The 15,000-nt window shown below is 40.4% G+C and overlaps 1 protein-coding gene and 1 long non-coding RNA gene across 2 annotated transcripts; both read left to right on the top strand.

Moving 5' to 3' along the window:
• Positions 1–1,086: 1,086 nt before the first annotated feature.
• Positions 1,087–12,945, top strand: LOC115230822 (E3 ubiquitin-protein ligase parkin; the record flags this gene model as incomplete). The annotated part of the gene is made up of 7 exons (XM_029800946.2): positions 1,087–1,193; positions 5,692–5,825; positions 7,427–7,488; positions 8,564–8,698; positions 10,053–10,130; positions 11,292–11,385; positions 12,263–12,945. Coding segments are annotated over 7 exons (711 nt in total), but the record flags the coding sequence as incomplete, so codon positions are not given.
• A 1,012-nt stretch (positions 12,946–13,957) lies between these two features.
• LOC118761693 lies at positions 13,958–14,387 on the top strand. Its single transcript, XR_004997568.1, has 2 exons — positions 13,958–13,999; positions 14,319–14,387. It is a non-coding gene; the product is annotated as an uncharacterized LOC118761693 (long non-coding RNA).
• Positions 14,388–15,000: the final 613 nt, after the last annotated feature.

Here is a 15,000-nt window from a genome sequence, read left to right on the forward strand (position 1 = left end):
CAGCCCTTTGTCATCTCTTCTGTAATCATTTCTCACCTTTGTCCCACACCTCTTCCTGGATCTTCCTCTTCCAGAGGCTCCTGTTACATTTAAAGATTGGCGCTTTCTTATGCAGCTGTCCTCACCTATATGCATCATTCCAGTGCAGTCATCGCTCTTGCACACAACATCTGACGCCTCTGTGACCCAATTTTTCTCTTGAAACATTTCCTCTTCATCATACATGCACCTTGACGTTGCACATCCTTTGCATGTCTTCTGCAATCACTGCACATGTTTCACTGCCATGTAACATAGCTGTATGTACACAGGCGTCATACAATCTGCCTTGCATTCTGAGGGAGAAGCCCTTTGTTATCAACAAAGGCAACAGCTCTTCGAATTTTGTCTAACCGGTTCTTAAATAAATACAACCTCAATGAAAGCAACTGTATTTTTTTTTAAAAATTGAGCTAAAAAAAATTGTTGACAGTCTTTGTTCTACTAACATGCAGTTGAATTTATTTTAGCTATTAATAAATCCTTGTGTTGACCGATATAGTCATCAGTGAAAGAATAAAAGCGAAACAATATTATATCACATTACAATTTGTAAAACTTGAATGAAATCGCTTGGGTAGTTCTTGAGTTTTTGGGATTCACACATACAGACAGACACACATCGACTGGCCTCCGTGCTGGTGGAACATAACAAACTCCATCCGATTGTGGCTGGGCCAGCCTCGCCTGGCCTCCGTGCCGGTGGCACGTAAAAAGCACCATCCGACCGTGGCCGTTTGCCAGCCTCGTCTGGCACTTGTGTCGGTGGCACGTAAAAAGCACCATCTGAGCATGGCCGTTTGCCAGCCTCGTCTGGCACCTGTGTCGGTGGCACATAAAAAGCACCCACTACACTCACGGAGTGGTTGGCGTTAGGAAGGGCATCCAGCTGTAGAAAAACCGCCAGATATGACTGGCCTGGTGCAGCCTCCTGGCTTCCCAGACCCCAGTTGAACCGTCCAACCCATGCTAGCATGGAAAGCGGACGTTAAACGATGATGATGATGATGATGATATACATAGGATTTTCTTTTCTCTTTTTTCTAGGAATTTGACTTTTACTGTCTGAAACATCCAACGAAAAATTCAGTTTTATTGAAACACATCTTTAACAATTCTCAACATTATTCCTGCATAACCTGCGAAGGAGACTTGTAAGTTGGTCCATTCTCTAATTTTCTGGTCTTATTGAATGAATGGATGAATGAATATTCCTGTCCCCTAAGGGTTTAGAGGCCTTAGACACAGCCCTTTGTTGTATAGGGTCATTAGGTCCTAACTTCTGAGCCAATTAACTGTCAGGGGTTGGAGCCCTTAGCTTTTGTGTCTTTGCAGCCCTTAATAACCTGTTCGTTTAATTCTTTTACTTATTTCGGTCATTTGACTGTGGCCATGCTGGAGCAGTGTCTTGAAGGGTTTTAGTTGAAGAAATCGACCTCCTTATTCTTTTTTTTTTATCTTTATACTTATTGTATTGCTGAACCACTAAGCTACGGGGATGTAAACACACCAACACCGGTTGTCAAGTGATGGAGGGGGTGCAAACATGGGCACAAAGGCACACACACACACACACACACACCACACACACACACACACACACACACACTCACACACAATGATAGTGAATTACTTTGATGAAATTTTATTCAGTTAGAAGAAAATTCCAATATCATGACAAATTGTTTCGTAGCTTAAAAACATACAAATAATATATATTATCATATTTAATAATGAATTACTTACATATCTGCATTAATGCAAAATGTAAAAAAAAATCACAAGGCTTTGGTTGGCCTGAGGCTATACTAGAAGACACTCGGCCAAGGGGCTACGCGATAGGGACTGAACCTGGAACCATGTGGTTCAGAATCGAACTTCTTGCCACAGAACCATACCTGGAAATTTAAGTTTGATATTGTCTCTCCCTTTGTTTGACCACCTTTCAAGGTTGTATAGTGTTGGGGGGGCCCTTCTTTCTCTTCTGACCCAATTTACTTTTGGGGGTCGACACCCTTACCCTTTGTCTCTTCGCAAGCACTGACAGTCTGTGAAACTTTATTCTTGGCATCCTTTCTTTCCTTGCCTGTCTCCCTTGCAGGTGCCCCAGCATGGCCTCAGGGCTGCTGAGCCCAGACTGCATGCCCAGTTATGCTGCTGCTGTAGCTGTGGCCACAACGATGCTTTCTCTTTGAGCCATTCTTTAACCATAGTCTTCTTAATTCTTTGACTGTTGCTGGTTTTGAGATGGAATCATAAAATCCTCCTCTCCAATCTTTTGTATTTTCACTTGTATTTTTTTTGTATTTTTGTATTTCAACTTCTAAGTTATGGGGATGTAAACACACCAACACTGGATGTCAAGTGACAGTCAGTTACAAACACAGACACGAAGACACACATACACATACACACATGCATGTATGTTCGTATGTACGTATGTATGTATGGTATTATGTATGTATGTATGTGTGTGTGTGTGTGTGTGTGTATATATATATATAGGGAGAGTTTACGAAAATAGACAAAAGACAAAGACAGGTGGTGTACAAAACAAACAGATGTATTAGTATAACGCTCAGGAATAGAAAAAAGTCTTTTACGTTTCGAGCCTACGCTCTTCTACAGAAAGGGACACAGAAAAAACAAGGAGAGAAACAAGGAGCGAAAAAAATGTGTGAAGTGGCTAACGATCTATCATGGCGCTGACTATATATGTATGTATGTATATATATATATATATGAAAGTAGTAATGCAATACGAGAGTATTGCTTTCCAGTAAAGAATAGCCCGTGAGGGTAAAATTATACATAAAAGTAAATAAATGGTACAAAGCACCGATATTTACTGGAAAATAGCGAACGTAATAAATACGACACTAATGTATAGCTTCACTGTGTATGTACTAGTAAAGATGCATGTGTGCAACAAACACGAAAAAAATTGTCTCAACTCTAGGAAGAACATTTGAAAAATGAAAACGGATAATGAAGTACTGGTTTCGGATTTTTCAAAATACGATTGCTAAACGTATATTTGATTTATCTTCATCAGCTGCATAAACCTCGACAAAATTTCCAAATTTCATGTTGCCAATCTATGCCGTACACTCGTCTGAACGCCAAAACGTTAACAGAACGAGAACATGAAAAGTTCAATGAAAATAGTAATGCAATACGAGAGTATTGCTTTCCAGTAAAGGATAGCCCGTGAGGGTAAAATTATACATAAAAGTAAATAAATGGTACAAAGCACCGATATGTTTATATTTTGGAATAATTAAATCAAACCGTGTCCACTGTTGTTACGGTACCAAAGAAACCGGTCTCCTTGCCTACCAGGTTATCCAAGTTACAATGTTTGAATTTTAGAGTTATCTCCCTTACTCTTTTCATCCCTGGTGCAATTTGAAGTCTGACACTTATCCAGGGCTGAACCTGTAGGTCAGGCGGCCATAAACAAACCAGTACCACTTGTGAAGTAGTAATGGGTGGGGGGTGGGGGGCAAACGTCAACACAAAGACACACACGCACACACCCACCCACATAGGCGCAGGAGTGGCTGTGTGGCAAGTAGCTTGTTTACCAACCACATGGTCCCGGGTTCAGTCCCACTGCGTGGCACCTTGGGCAAGTGTCTTCTACTATAGCCTCGGGCTGACCAAATCCTTGTGAGTGGATTTGGTAGACGGAAACTGAAAGAAGCCCATCGTATATATGTATATATATGTATATACATGTGTGTGTTTGTGTGTCTGTGTTTGTCCCCCTAGCATTGCTTGACAACCGATGCTGGTGTGTTTATGTCCCCGTTACTTAGCGGTTCGGCAAAAGAGACCGATAAAATAAATACTGGGCTTACAAAAGAATAAGTCCTGAGGGTCGAGTTGCTCGACTAAAGGCGATGCTCCAGCATGGCCGCAATCAAATGACTGAAACAAGTAAAAGAATGCATGTCTAGACATGCAACTGTATGCAAGAAAATGCACACATAAAACAAAACATACAAATCTGCACATATACATACATATATACATACAAAAATACCCTGTTGTTGATGTTGAAATTCCATTGAAGGAGCCTTGGATCTGGGTTAGAAACCGGTTCTTTCTCTGTTAGTAAGAAATCTTGAAATAAAACTGAATAATGCTATACATACATATCTGTAATGTATCTGTCTACCAAATCAACTTCCAAGGAAGTGGTCATCCTGGGACTATATTACAAAACATGACGACCTAACTTTATGTTCCAAGCTGAAATTCCACCGAAACTGACTTAGCTGTTCAACCTTTCAGGATTGTTAAAATAAGTATCAGTTGGTCCCTGGGGTCAATAGAATTGATTTGCCCCCATTCTCCAAAATTTTGGTCCTTGTGCATCTATTGCCCCCAACGGCAAACTATGGTTCTTATTTACAGATGAGTTGAATAAGTCTGAGAGTCTTAAGATTTTTTGGCCCTGACCTTATGATACCATTTTTCCATTATGGAGTTGGTGTTGAGATATAAATTTGGATGCGAGATTTGAACCCTTTTAAAGTGATAGCATGTTGTCAACTTAATGTGAGAGTCCCATGAAAGGGAGGAATGCTACTGTTATCTAGCCCTAGGAAATTTCTATTTTCAAAAATCACTTGAAATATATATGTTTTCAAAGGCGGATAGGCATCGACAGCTAGCAAGCCAAGCTACTCCAGACTGATGATGAGCAATGACTCTGAAACTAGTCTCTGGATGCTGGCTTTGCTGGGTGGAAGTGCTTATCTCCCCTTTGAAAACATAAGGACACAGGAAATGTGTCAAGTCCAACAGGAAACGGTGTTTCCTAGGGTTAAATAACAGTAGCATTCTTCCCTTTCATGGAACCATCACATTAAGTTGACAACATGCTATCGCTTTATCATGCTGCAACTGCATAAATCTCTCTCAGATATTTACAAATATGTCATTTCTATTGAACCCTTTTCTTAACAAATCTCTGCTTGGCTCAGTGGTTGGAGCATGAGGCTCACAATCATGAGGTAGTGATGATGATGATGATGATGATGATGATGATGATGATGATGTAGATGGTGGTGGGTGTGCTGTATGTGGCTGTGTGTTGTGTCCTTGAGCAAGACACTTTATTTCCCGCTGGTCCAGTTCACTGAGCTGTAGAAATGAGTTGTGACTTTGTCTCTCCCTAGCATAACATTGGTGTCATGTGAGGAGAGGAAAGGGCAACTGCTGGCCTTCCATAAACAACCTTGCCTGGGCTCGTGCCTTGGAGAGTAACCTTCCAGGTGTAATCCCATGGTCATTCCTGACTGAAGGGGTTCCTTACTCTTTGTCCCTTCTGTCGAAACACTCTTTCTTTATTTCAGTGAATTTTGAAAATGGTGAAGAATTTAGCAAAATAGATTTGTTATTATTAAGCTGATGTTTGTAATTTTAATTCAGAGCACTTTAAAACAGGATGTTTGTATCATAGAACTAAGGATGGTCTCAGACAGGTTGGTCTTAAAAGGATTAACGATAGTCATTTTAAACAGGATGTTGATATCCTGATACCAGGGGAGGGGTAGACTCTTGTGGATTGATTAAATATTTCTTGACACCAAATGATAAAGTCTTTAATTATTTTTTTTTTCCTTCTTTTTTTTTTTTCAGGAACCCAATATTGATTTATCCCTGTGAAAAAAGTCATGTGATGTGCCTCGACTGTTTCAAAATTTATTGCGAACAGTATTTGCTTGAGAGGAAATTCCGTTTGACGGACCTTTGTTACTCAATAAGATGTCCGGGTGAGTGATTCTTTATCTGCCACCGCTCATGTTGCATGTTAAAGGAAACTGTGTGCATATGGTGCAGGCATGGCTGTATAATTAAGACGTTTCTAACTCTGTGGTTTTGGGTTCAATCTCTCTGCATGGTACCTTGGATAAGTGTCTTCTATATCCCTGGGTTGACCAAAGACTTGTGAGTGGATTTGGTTGATAAAAACTGAAAGTGTTCACTGTGTGTATGCGCATGTGGGTATGTGTACATGTGTGTGTATATATATCTTTTTCTTTTTCAAATATATATATATAAAGACTAGCAGTATCGCCCGGCATTGCTCGGGTTTGTAAGGGAAATAACTATATAAGCATTTTTAGAGAGTTACTTCCCTTATAGATGCCAATTTGGGCTTCTTAGCCATTTTCTCTGTTTGGTGCTCAAGCCATGAAGTCGTTGTTCTAAAAGAACGCTGGTCTCCTTGACAAGCTTTACGACGTTGATTTCCTTACACTCCCTTCCCCACAGCTTCACGAGGGAGGGAAGAAGGGGGAGAAGCAAACAGGTGCAGGGTGGACCATGGACGCCAACTCCGCCGCCATCGACACACGAAAAAGTATGCATTAAAATGGAATAAAAAATGATGTTAAATTATTTTAAAAATCGTAGACTCATCGTAGACGCGCGCTAATAGCCAGACGGGCTCGATATGAATCACGACTATAAGATACCCGATTGGTTTTTTAAACTGCCACCGCAAAATGTGGGAGGAGTTAGGAATCTAAAATCGAAGGGGACAGACACTCACACAACTAGAGTTTTATATATATATATATATATATATATATATATATACTGGGATGAAGTGGTGAAGCATGACCTTCGAACACTGGGCCTCACTGATGCAATGACCAGTGATCGAGAATTTTGGAAATATGCTATGCTTGAGAAGACCTGGCAAGCCAAGTGAGACCATAACCTTGTGGCCTAAGCCAGGGGTGTGACCAACCCATTTATGCATACCTTTCCTTGATTGGACACTAAACTCTGCTTGCGAAGACCTGTTGAGGCAAGTGAAATCGGAATCGAAATCAAATTCGATGACTCAACAACCACCACCACCACCGTCACCTACAGCATACCCCAACACCACCACCGCTGCCACCACCACCACCACCACCACCACCACTGCCGCCACCACCATCACCATCATTACCACCACCACTACCACCGTCACCTACAGCATACCCCAACACCACCACCGCTGCCACCACCACCACCACCACCACCACTGCCGCCACCACCATCACCATCATTACCACCACCACTACCACCGTCACCTACAGCATACCCCAACACCACCACCGCTGCCACCACCACCACACCACCACCACTGCCGCCACCACCACACATCATTACCACACCACCACTACCACCGTCACCTACAGCATACCCCCCCAACACACCACCACCGCTGCCACCACCACCACCACCACCACTGCCGCCACCACCATCACCATCATTACCACCACCACCACTACCACCGTCACCTACAGCATACCCCAACACCACCACCACCATTCCTTGCTACTTCATCTTATTTCGTTCTCTTTGAATCCTTCTTCAGATCACTGCGAACAATCCTTCATCCAGGAAGCTCACCATTTTCGCATTCTTGGAGACATCAAGGTAAATATAAATGTTACTTGTTAATGTTTTTTTTTTTTGTTTTCTTTTATCTTAAATATGAATTTCAGCTGGCAGTGATGTTGTGGTGTCCATCCCTTGCATCAAAACTGTGCTGCTCTTAAAAGCAAAGGAGTCTTTACAAGATTGCTCAACCTGCTAGAAATGGCAACTGAATCATCCCTCATTTTGCCCCAGCCCGGTTTGTATAAGGACATGACACATTAAATAAAGTGATCCTACATAGCTATAGAAAAAAACAGATGATGTGGTCATGGCTGGAATGCATTTGATCATTGTTCTGCTTGATCAAAATTGACCTGGGGGCTAAATAGCAGCAAGCACTCTGCTCTGCTCCAGACAAAGATTGTTAAGTTTTTGTCTGTCTGTTTCTCCATTTTTATATTCATGAAGACTGGATCTGGCAGACTTTGCAGAAGAATTCTTCATGGCTTAACAGAATGGAAAGTGGCTGCAGCAACTGCAGCAGTGCATGGTGGGGTGCAGAGAGCAAGATGAAGCAAAGAAGACACCTTGGTCACCCACTGCATCCGTTTCCATCCCCAGTCACCTGGATCTGGTTTTGCCACTGGACTGAAGATGGTCAAGGACAAAGGAATGAGGTTGATGGTGTGCGACTCTAATTCACTATGAATAAAGTCATTGCATAAGTCATTAGTCATCCCTTAGGATGAAAACCACTGCAAACCCATCAGCCTGTAATTAGTTTATAAACCCATCATATGATTGAGCCTTATCAGTGACACGTGCTCACAGCCAGCAGCATGATGACATGTATAAAAGATATGTGACTGTCTCTGAGTCTTTGCCACTGACAATGCCTAACAAGGCTGAAATGCATCTGGCATTCTCATTGATTGCTGCTGAATTGATTTTTGCCCTTCTCCCAATATATATTGTGCTTTTAAACACATCTCCATTAGAGATGTTAACTGTGGATGACCTCAGCAATAAATTGCTTTTCAGCAATGTATTTACATTGAATATGATACATAGATAACTATTTTGATTTATTATTTTCAGAGGTCCTTTAATTAACATTCCTGTTTCTTTACAGTATGAAGAGTACCAGAATCAGGCAACCAGGGCTTATCTTCAAAATACTTATTCTGTCTACTGCCCAAACCCTCATTGCAAAGAGTGCTTTGAGGCCGATCTGAACGTCACTGATATTACCTGTTTAAGCTGCAAAGTGAGTATTTTTGGCTCTCCTTGTTTTAACGTAGTTCTGGCTGGGATCTTGGTCCTTAAGATGTCTTCCACCATACTCTCAAGTTGACCAAAGCCATGTGAGTGAAATCTCTATCAGAGTCCTTTAGATATGTGTGTGTGTGTGTGTGTGTGCATGCATATATATCATATATATGTATGTATGTATGTATGTATGTATGTTTGACTTTTAGTTCAGGCAATTGAAAAAAAACACATTATTTATGGGATGACCCAATATCATCATCATCATCATTTAATGTCCGTTTTCCATGCTAGCATGGGTTGGACAGTTCGACCGGGGTCTGGTAAGCCAAGAGGCTGCACCAGGCTCCAGTCTGATTTGGCAATGTTTCTACACCTGGATGCCCTTCCTAGCGCCAACCACTCCGTCTGTGTAGTGGGTGTTTTTTACGTGCCACCGGCACAGGGGCCAGAGGAGGCTGGCAAACGGCCATGATCGGTTGGTGCTTTTACGTGTCACCGACATGGACACCAGTCAGGCGGCGCTAAGGCGGCGAGCTGGCAGAAACGTTAGCACGCCGGATGAAATACTTAGCGGTATTTCGTCTGTCGTTACGTTGTGAGTTCAAATTCCGCCGAGGTTGACTTTGCCTTTCATCCTTTCGGGGTCGATAAATTAAGTACCAGTTCTGCACTGGGGTCGATGTAATCGACTTAATACCTATGTCTGTCCTTGTTTGTCCCCTCTATGTTTAGCCCCTTGTGGGTAATAAAGAAATAGGTATATATATATAAATAAATAAATAAAAATAGAGGATGCTTGTCCCAGAGTACCATGCAATGTATATTTTGATTATTTGTCTCTTTCGATGTCAATAATTATAATTTAATGAATCTGGTGGTTACCAATTAACAATTTACTCTTTTACTTGTTTCAGTCATTTGACTGCAGCCATGCTGGAGCACCGCCTTTAGTCGAGCAAATCGACCCCAGGACTTATTCTTTGTAAGCCCAGTACTTATTCTTTCGGTCTCTTTTGCCGAACCGCTAAGTGACGGGGATGTAAACACACCAGCATCGGTTGTCAAGCAATGCTAGGGGGACAAACACAGACAGACACAAACATACACACACACATACATACATATATATATAAATACATATATACGACGGGCTTCTTTTCAGTTTCCGTCTACCAAATCCACTCACAAGGCATTGGTCGGCCTGAGGCTATAGTAGAAGACACTTGCCCAAGGTGCCACGCAATGGGACTGAACCCGGAACCATGTGGTTGGTAAGAAAGCTACTTACCACACAGCCACTCCTGCGCCAATTAGTGATGTTTTTTTTTGTTTTTTTTTTCTTCCAACAGCACAAGTTCTGCCGTCAGTGTTCCCATGAGTCACATGATGGACCATGTGGCCGAGAAGCAGTTGAAGGAAGCGACCTGGTGAGTGTATTTATTTGCTAAATATTTCGGGTTTGTGACAGATTTCTTACGTGAGTGTGAAACCACTTAATGTGGAGACATGGGTGTGGGGGGTTAGTCACTGTATCCTCAGTTTATTATTGGTACTTTTAAACCTGAATGTAGATGAGTCTATAATCAATTACAAATGTATGCATAATTTTCAAGGCAGAGGCAGACATAACTTTAGGATTAAGAAGCTTTTGTCTCAACCATGTGGACTTGGGTTCAATCTCACTACATGGCACCTTGGGCAAGTGTCTTCTTCTATAGCCTAGGGCTGACAAAAGCGATGTGACTGGATTGGGTGGATGAATTTTTTGTGCAGGTGGGAGTTCATCAGGGTTCGGTTGTCATCCAAGCCATACCTGAGGGATTTAAGACTGGCTACTCATGGGATCTCCTCTGTGACCCCGTTCTTACGGCTGAAACTGCAGTAGAATTAACTGGTATGGAAGCAAAACCTGGAATCAAATGAATGAAAACGGACATGGCACTAATGCTTTTGGGTAAATGGCCCTGTTCTATATGTAGAAAAGGTTGTTGTTGTAGTAGTAGTTGCAGTAGTAGTAGCAGTAGTAGTAGTTGCAGTAGTAGTAGTAGTAGTAGCAGTAGTAGTAGTAGTTGTAGTAGTAGTAGTAGTAGTAATAGTAGTAGTAGTTGCAGGTGTAGTAGTAGTAGTAGCAGTAGTAGTAGTAGTAGTAACTGTTGTGTGTAACAGACTTATGTTTATCTGGCCCCTTAGCCTATGGCCCTTAGTCTTCTATCCTTAATACAGCTGCGTGGGACCTTAGACACACGGGGCAGTGTTTTGATACTGTTAAAAATAAAAAGCCACATCTAATACACTGGCAAATATGGTATTCTAAAGGCGGCGAGCTGGCAGAAACATTAGCACACCGGGCGAAATGCTTAGCGGTATTTCGTCTACCGTTATGTTCTGAGTTCAAATTTCGCCGAGGTCGACTTTGCCTTTCATCCTTTCGGGGTCGATTAAATAAGTACCAGTTACGCACTGGGGTCGGTGTAATCGACTTAATCTATTTGTCTGTCCTTGTTCGTTCCTTCTGTGTTTAGCCCCTTGTGGGTAGTAAAGAAATAGGTATTCTAAAGAGGGAATTATTCTTGTCAATTCTTCTGCAGTATCCTGATAACCAATTGGCACAACAGTCAGCCATGTTGATTCATAAAATCTCCAAGAAGTGTCCAAAATGTGAAATCAATGTTGAGAAAAGTGGTAAGCTATTCTTTGAGAATTATTTTATTTTTTTTGATATGGGTTTGTTTTGCTTTTAAAGTCCCTCACCCCATAGGCTTTTTAATCTTTGTCTTTCATAGTGATTGAAGAATTCTTTAACATTTTAGTTTTCTGTATTTTCGATTTTACATGCAACAGGGTCTCTGCCTTTAGCCTGTATTTCCTCCTCTGTGGTTTTGGGTGAGTTAAGGGCTGGTCTGTCTGATCACTGCTGTGTTTTGTTTACTGTGGATTTTACATGGAATAGGAGGGTCTTCTTCTTGTCTTGAGACAGCATTCACCCAGGGTGGGTCAAGCTGGCTTCATTCATCCTCAATGCTGCATCTCTCACAAACGCCGACCAGGCCTGGCGATTTGAGGCTAACAACCGCATGATCTCCAACCACTCCTTATTCCAGCTGATAATAATCTTTTCTACTGGAGGCGCAAACCCTCAAATTACATCAACCCCAGTGCGTAACTGGTACTTAATTTTTAAGCTGATAATATTCCTTTCTACCGGAGGCACAAATCCTCAAATTGCATCGACCCCAGTGCGTAACTGGTACTTAATTTTTAAGCTGATAATATTCCTTTCTACCGGAGGCACAAATCCTCAAATTACATCGACCCCAGTGCGTAACTGGTACTTAATTTTTAAGCTGATAATAATCCTTTCTACCGGAGGCACAAATCCTCAAATTACATCAACCCCAGTGCGTAACTGGTACTTAATTTTTAAGCTGATAATCCTTTATACTGAAGGCGCAAATCCTCAAATTACATTGACCCCAGTGCATAACTGGTACTTTAAATTCATCTGATAAATTTTATGCTTTCTGTAATGTTTTTTTTTTTTACTCTTTTGTTTTAATAGGTGGTTGTAACCATATGATTTGTAAATGTGAAGCAGAATGGTGCTGGGTCTGTGGAAAAACATGGTCAACTGAGTGCTTGGGAGAACATTGGTTTGACTAAATATCTTCGGAATCGATCCTCTTCTCTTGCCATTTTATTGATTTTATAGATCAGAATCAATGATACCAATTTACTCCCAAAAAACCATTCCAGAATTTTAATGAAGACACTTCACAGAGTATAATTACGCTCTGATTCTAGCGAAACGGTTGAGAAGCAAATATAATAAAGAAATCTAAAGACAGAGTACCAGGGGAGTACCATCTGGTACTCTGTCTTGATTCTTTCTTATATGTTATCTCCCTCTCTCTCTCCTTCTCTCTTGCTCACTCTCTCTGCATCTAATGTAAATATAAAATAAACTTGTATTCTTTTTTTTTAATTAATTCTTTGATTAAAGATAATTTTTTTTTGTTATTGATCTTCTCTTTGAAGTGTTTATGTATTTACATTCACACCAACGACAAGGCATAACTGGCTGGTTAAGAAATTTTCTTTGCACCTATGTGGTTCTGAGTTCAAGCCCACACCAAGTCACCCTGTGCATGTGCCTTCTACTATAGTACTAGGGGCCAACTCATTCCTTGTCAGTGGATTTCTTAGACAGAAACTGAAAGGTACCCAAGATAAGAAGGGAGATTTGTTAAAATAATAAGAAATAATTATCAGATAGTTTTAAATATAATAATATAAATTATGTACATGCTTTAAGTTATGAAACAATTTGTGGTAATTAATTTTTGTTGTTCTTAAATAAAATTTCATCAAACTTTCTCCGTCATTTACAACTTTATGTATGTATGTATGTATGTATGTATATGTGTGTGTGTGTGTGTGTGTGCATGTGTGTGTATGTATGCATGCATGTATGTATTGTTGACATCATAATAATTTAGAGACTTGAAGAAAATGTGAATTTATTTATTTTTGGAACGGTGAATCTTGAAGCAGATAGAGCTATAAATAAAGGTATATAATCCAATACTTACATGCTATTGTTTGTAGTGTTATCTACTTTAAGTTTCACCTCTTCAAAAAAGAAATATATATATATATAATATAATATATTTATACTATAAAATTGGATTTAATCCTAAATCTAATTTTTCCCTGTAAGTTTGGATTTATTCCCTATTATTATTATTATTATTATTATTATTATAAGATATATATTAATTATATATATATATATATATATATATAATATATATATATATATATTCGTCCGTTTTTTCTGTCCCTGTTTCATATACATTCGATCCTTCTTCCAAGAAATCTAATGCTCGTAGCTTAGTTTTTCCTTGGGGCTGGCCGGATCGGAGCGATCTCAAGATTAATCAGCCGAAATTGCTAGATGATCCGGTTCTTGACTGAAGATTGAAGGCTTCGAATGTCCCGTCCGTGGTTTTTGTATCGTCTTCTAAATGTTTTACGTTCTTGTCCCAGTTTGTATTTTTCTACATATAATATATATATATATATATATGTGCGTGTGTGTTTGTGTGTCTGTGTTTGTCCCCCTAGTATTGCTTGACAACCGATGTTGGTGTGTTTATGTCCCCGTCAATTAGCGTTCGGCAAAAGAGACCGACAGAATAAGTACTGGGGTTACAAAGAATAAGTCCCAGGTCGAGTTGCTCGATTAAAGGTGGTGCTCCAGCATGGCCGCAGTCAAATGACTGAAACAAGTAAAAGAGTAAAAGAGATATATATGTGGCACATAAAAAGCACCCACTGCACTCACGGAGTGGTTGGCGTTAGGAAGGGCATCCAGCGTAGAAACACTGCCAGATCAGACTGGGTCTGGCGCAGCCTTCTGGCTTCACAGACCCCAGTTGAACCGTCCAACCCATGCTAGCATGGAAAACGGACGTTAAACGATGATGATGATGATGATATATATAAATAGATGAGTGTATTTTTGCCTTGTTAACAATTAACACGGAAAAAATAAATGTATGTATGTATGTATCAGCAGTGCTCCAGCATGGCTGCAGTTCAATGACTGATACAAGCAAAAGAAGATATTTTGACCAGTTTGACCTCTTGTTATCAATCCAGTTGCTTACCTAGGATATTTGTAGTAAAAATTAATGTTGGTGACTACAAAGTCAGAAAACAACACAGCTCCCATGACTTTCGGAAACATTTCTTCACGCTCAGAGTTGCTGAAGCATGGAATATACTGCCTGCGTCAGTTGTTGACTGCCATAACACTGCATCCTTTAAGGCCCTCATGCTTTCTGAAATCCGTCGAAACTATACCTGATTATATATGCACTTTAGATGAGTTGTAGTACACCTGAGCACTGTACACAATGTTTATTATTATTATTTATATTTGCCATTGCAGTGTGATAAAATATTAAAGATTTAGTATAAATAAGCAAAGTCTACGCCATAAGGGGAATCAGTGTAAATCTTCTCTTAATGAAGATAACCACTCTCGCAGCCAGCTAAGATATGGCGTTCTCTTAATTAAAATATCTGTAAATAATGATTTCAAATTTGGACACAAGACCAGCAAGTTTGGCGGAGGGGGGCTTGTTGATTAGATCTGCCCCAGTACGTAACTGGTACTTAGTTTATCAACTCTGAAAGGACGAAGGCAAAGTCAGTCTCTTTTCTACTCAAGGCATAAGGCTTGACATTTTTGGGGAGAGGGCCAGTCAATTAGATCTACCCCAGTACGTAACT

Source organism: Octopus sinensis, unplaced genomic scaffold (genome assembly GCF_006345805.1).
Source record: "Octopus sinensis unplaced genomic scaffold, ASM634580v1 Contig16467, whole genome shotgun sequence".
Lineage (NCBI taxonomy): Eukaryota > Metazoa > Mollusca > Cephalopoda > Octopoda > Octopodidae > Octopus > Octopus sinensis.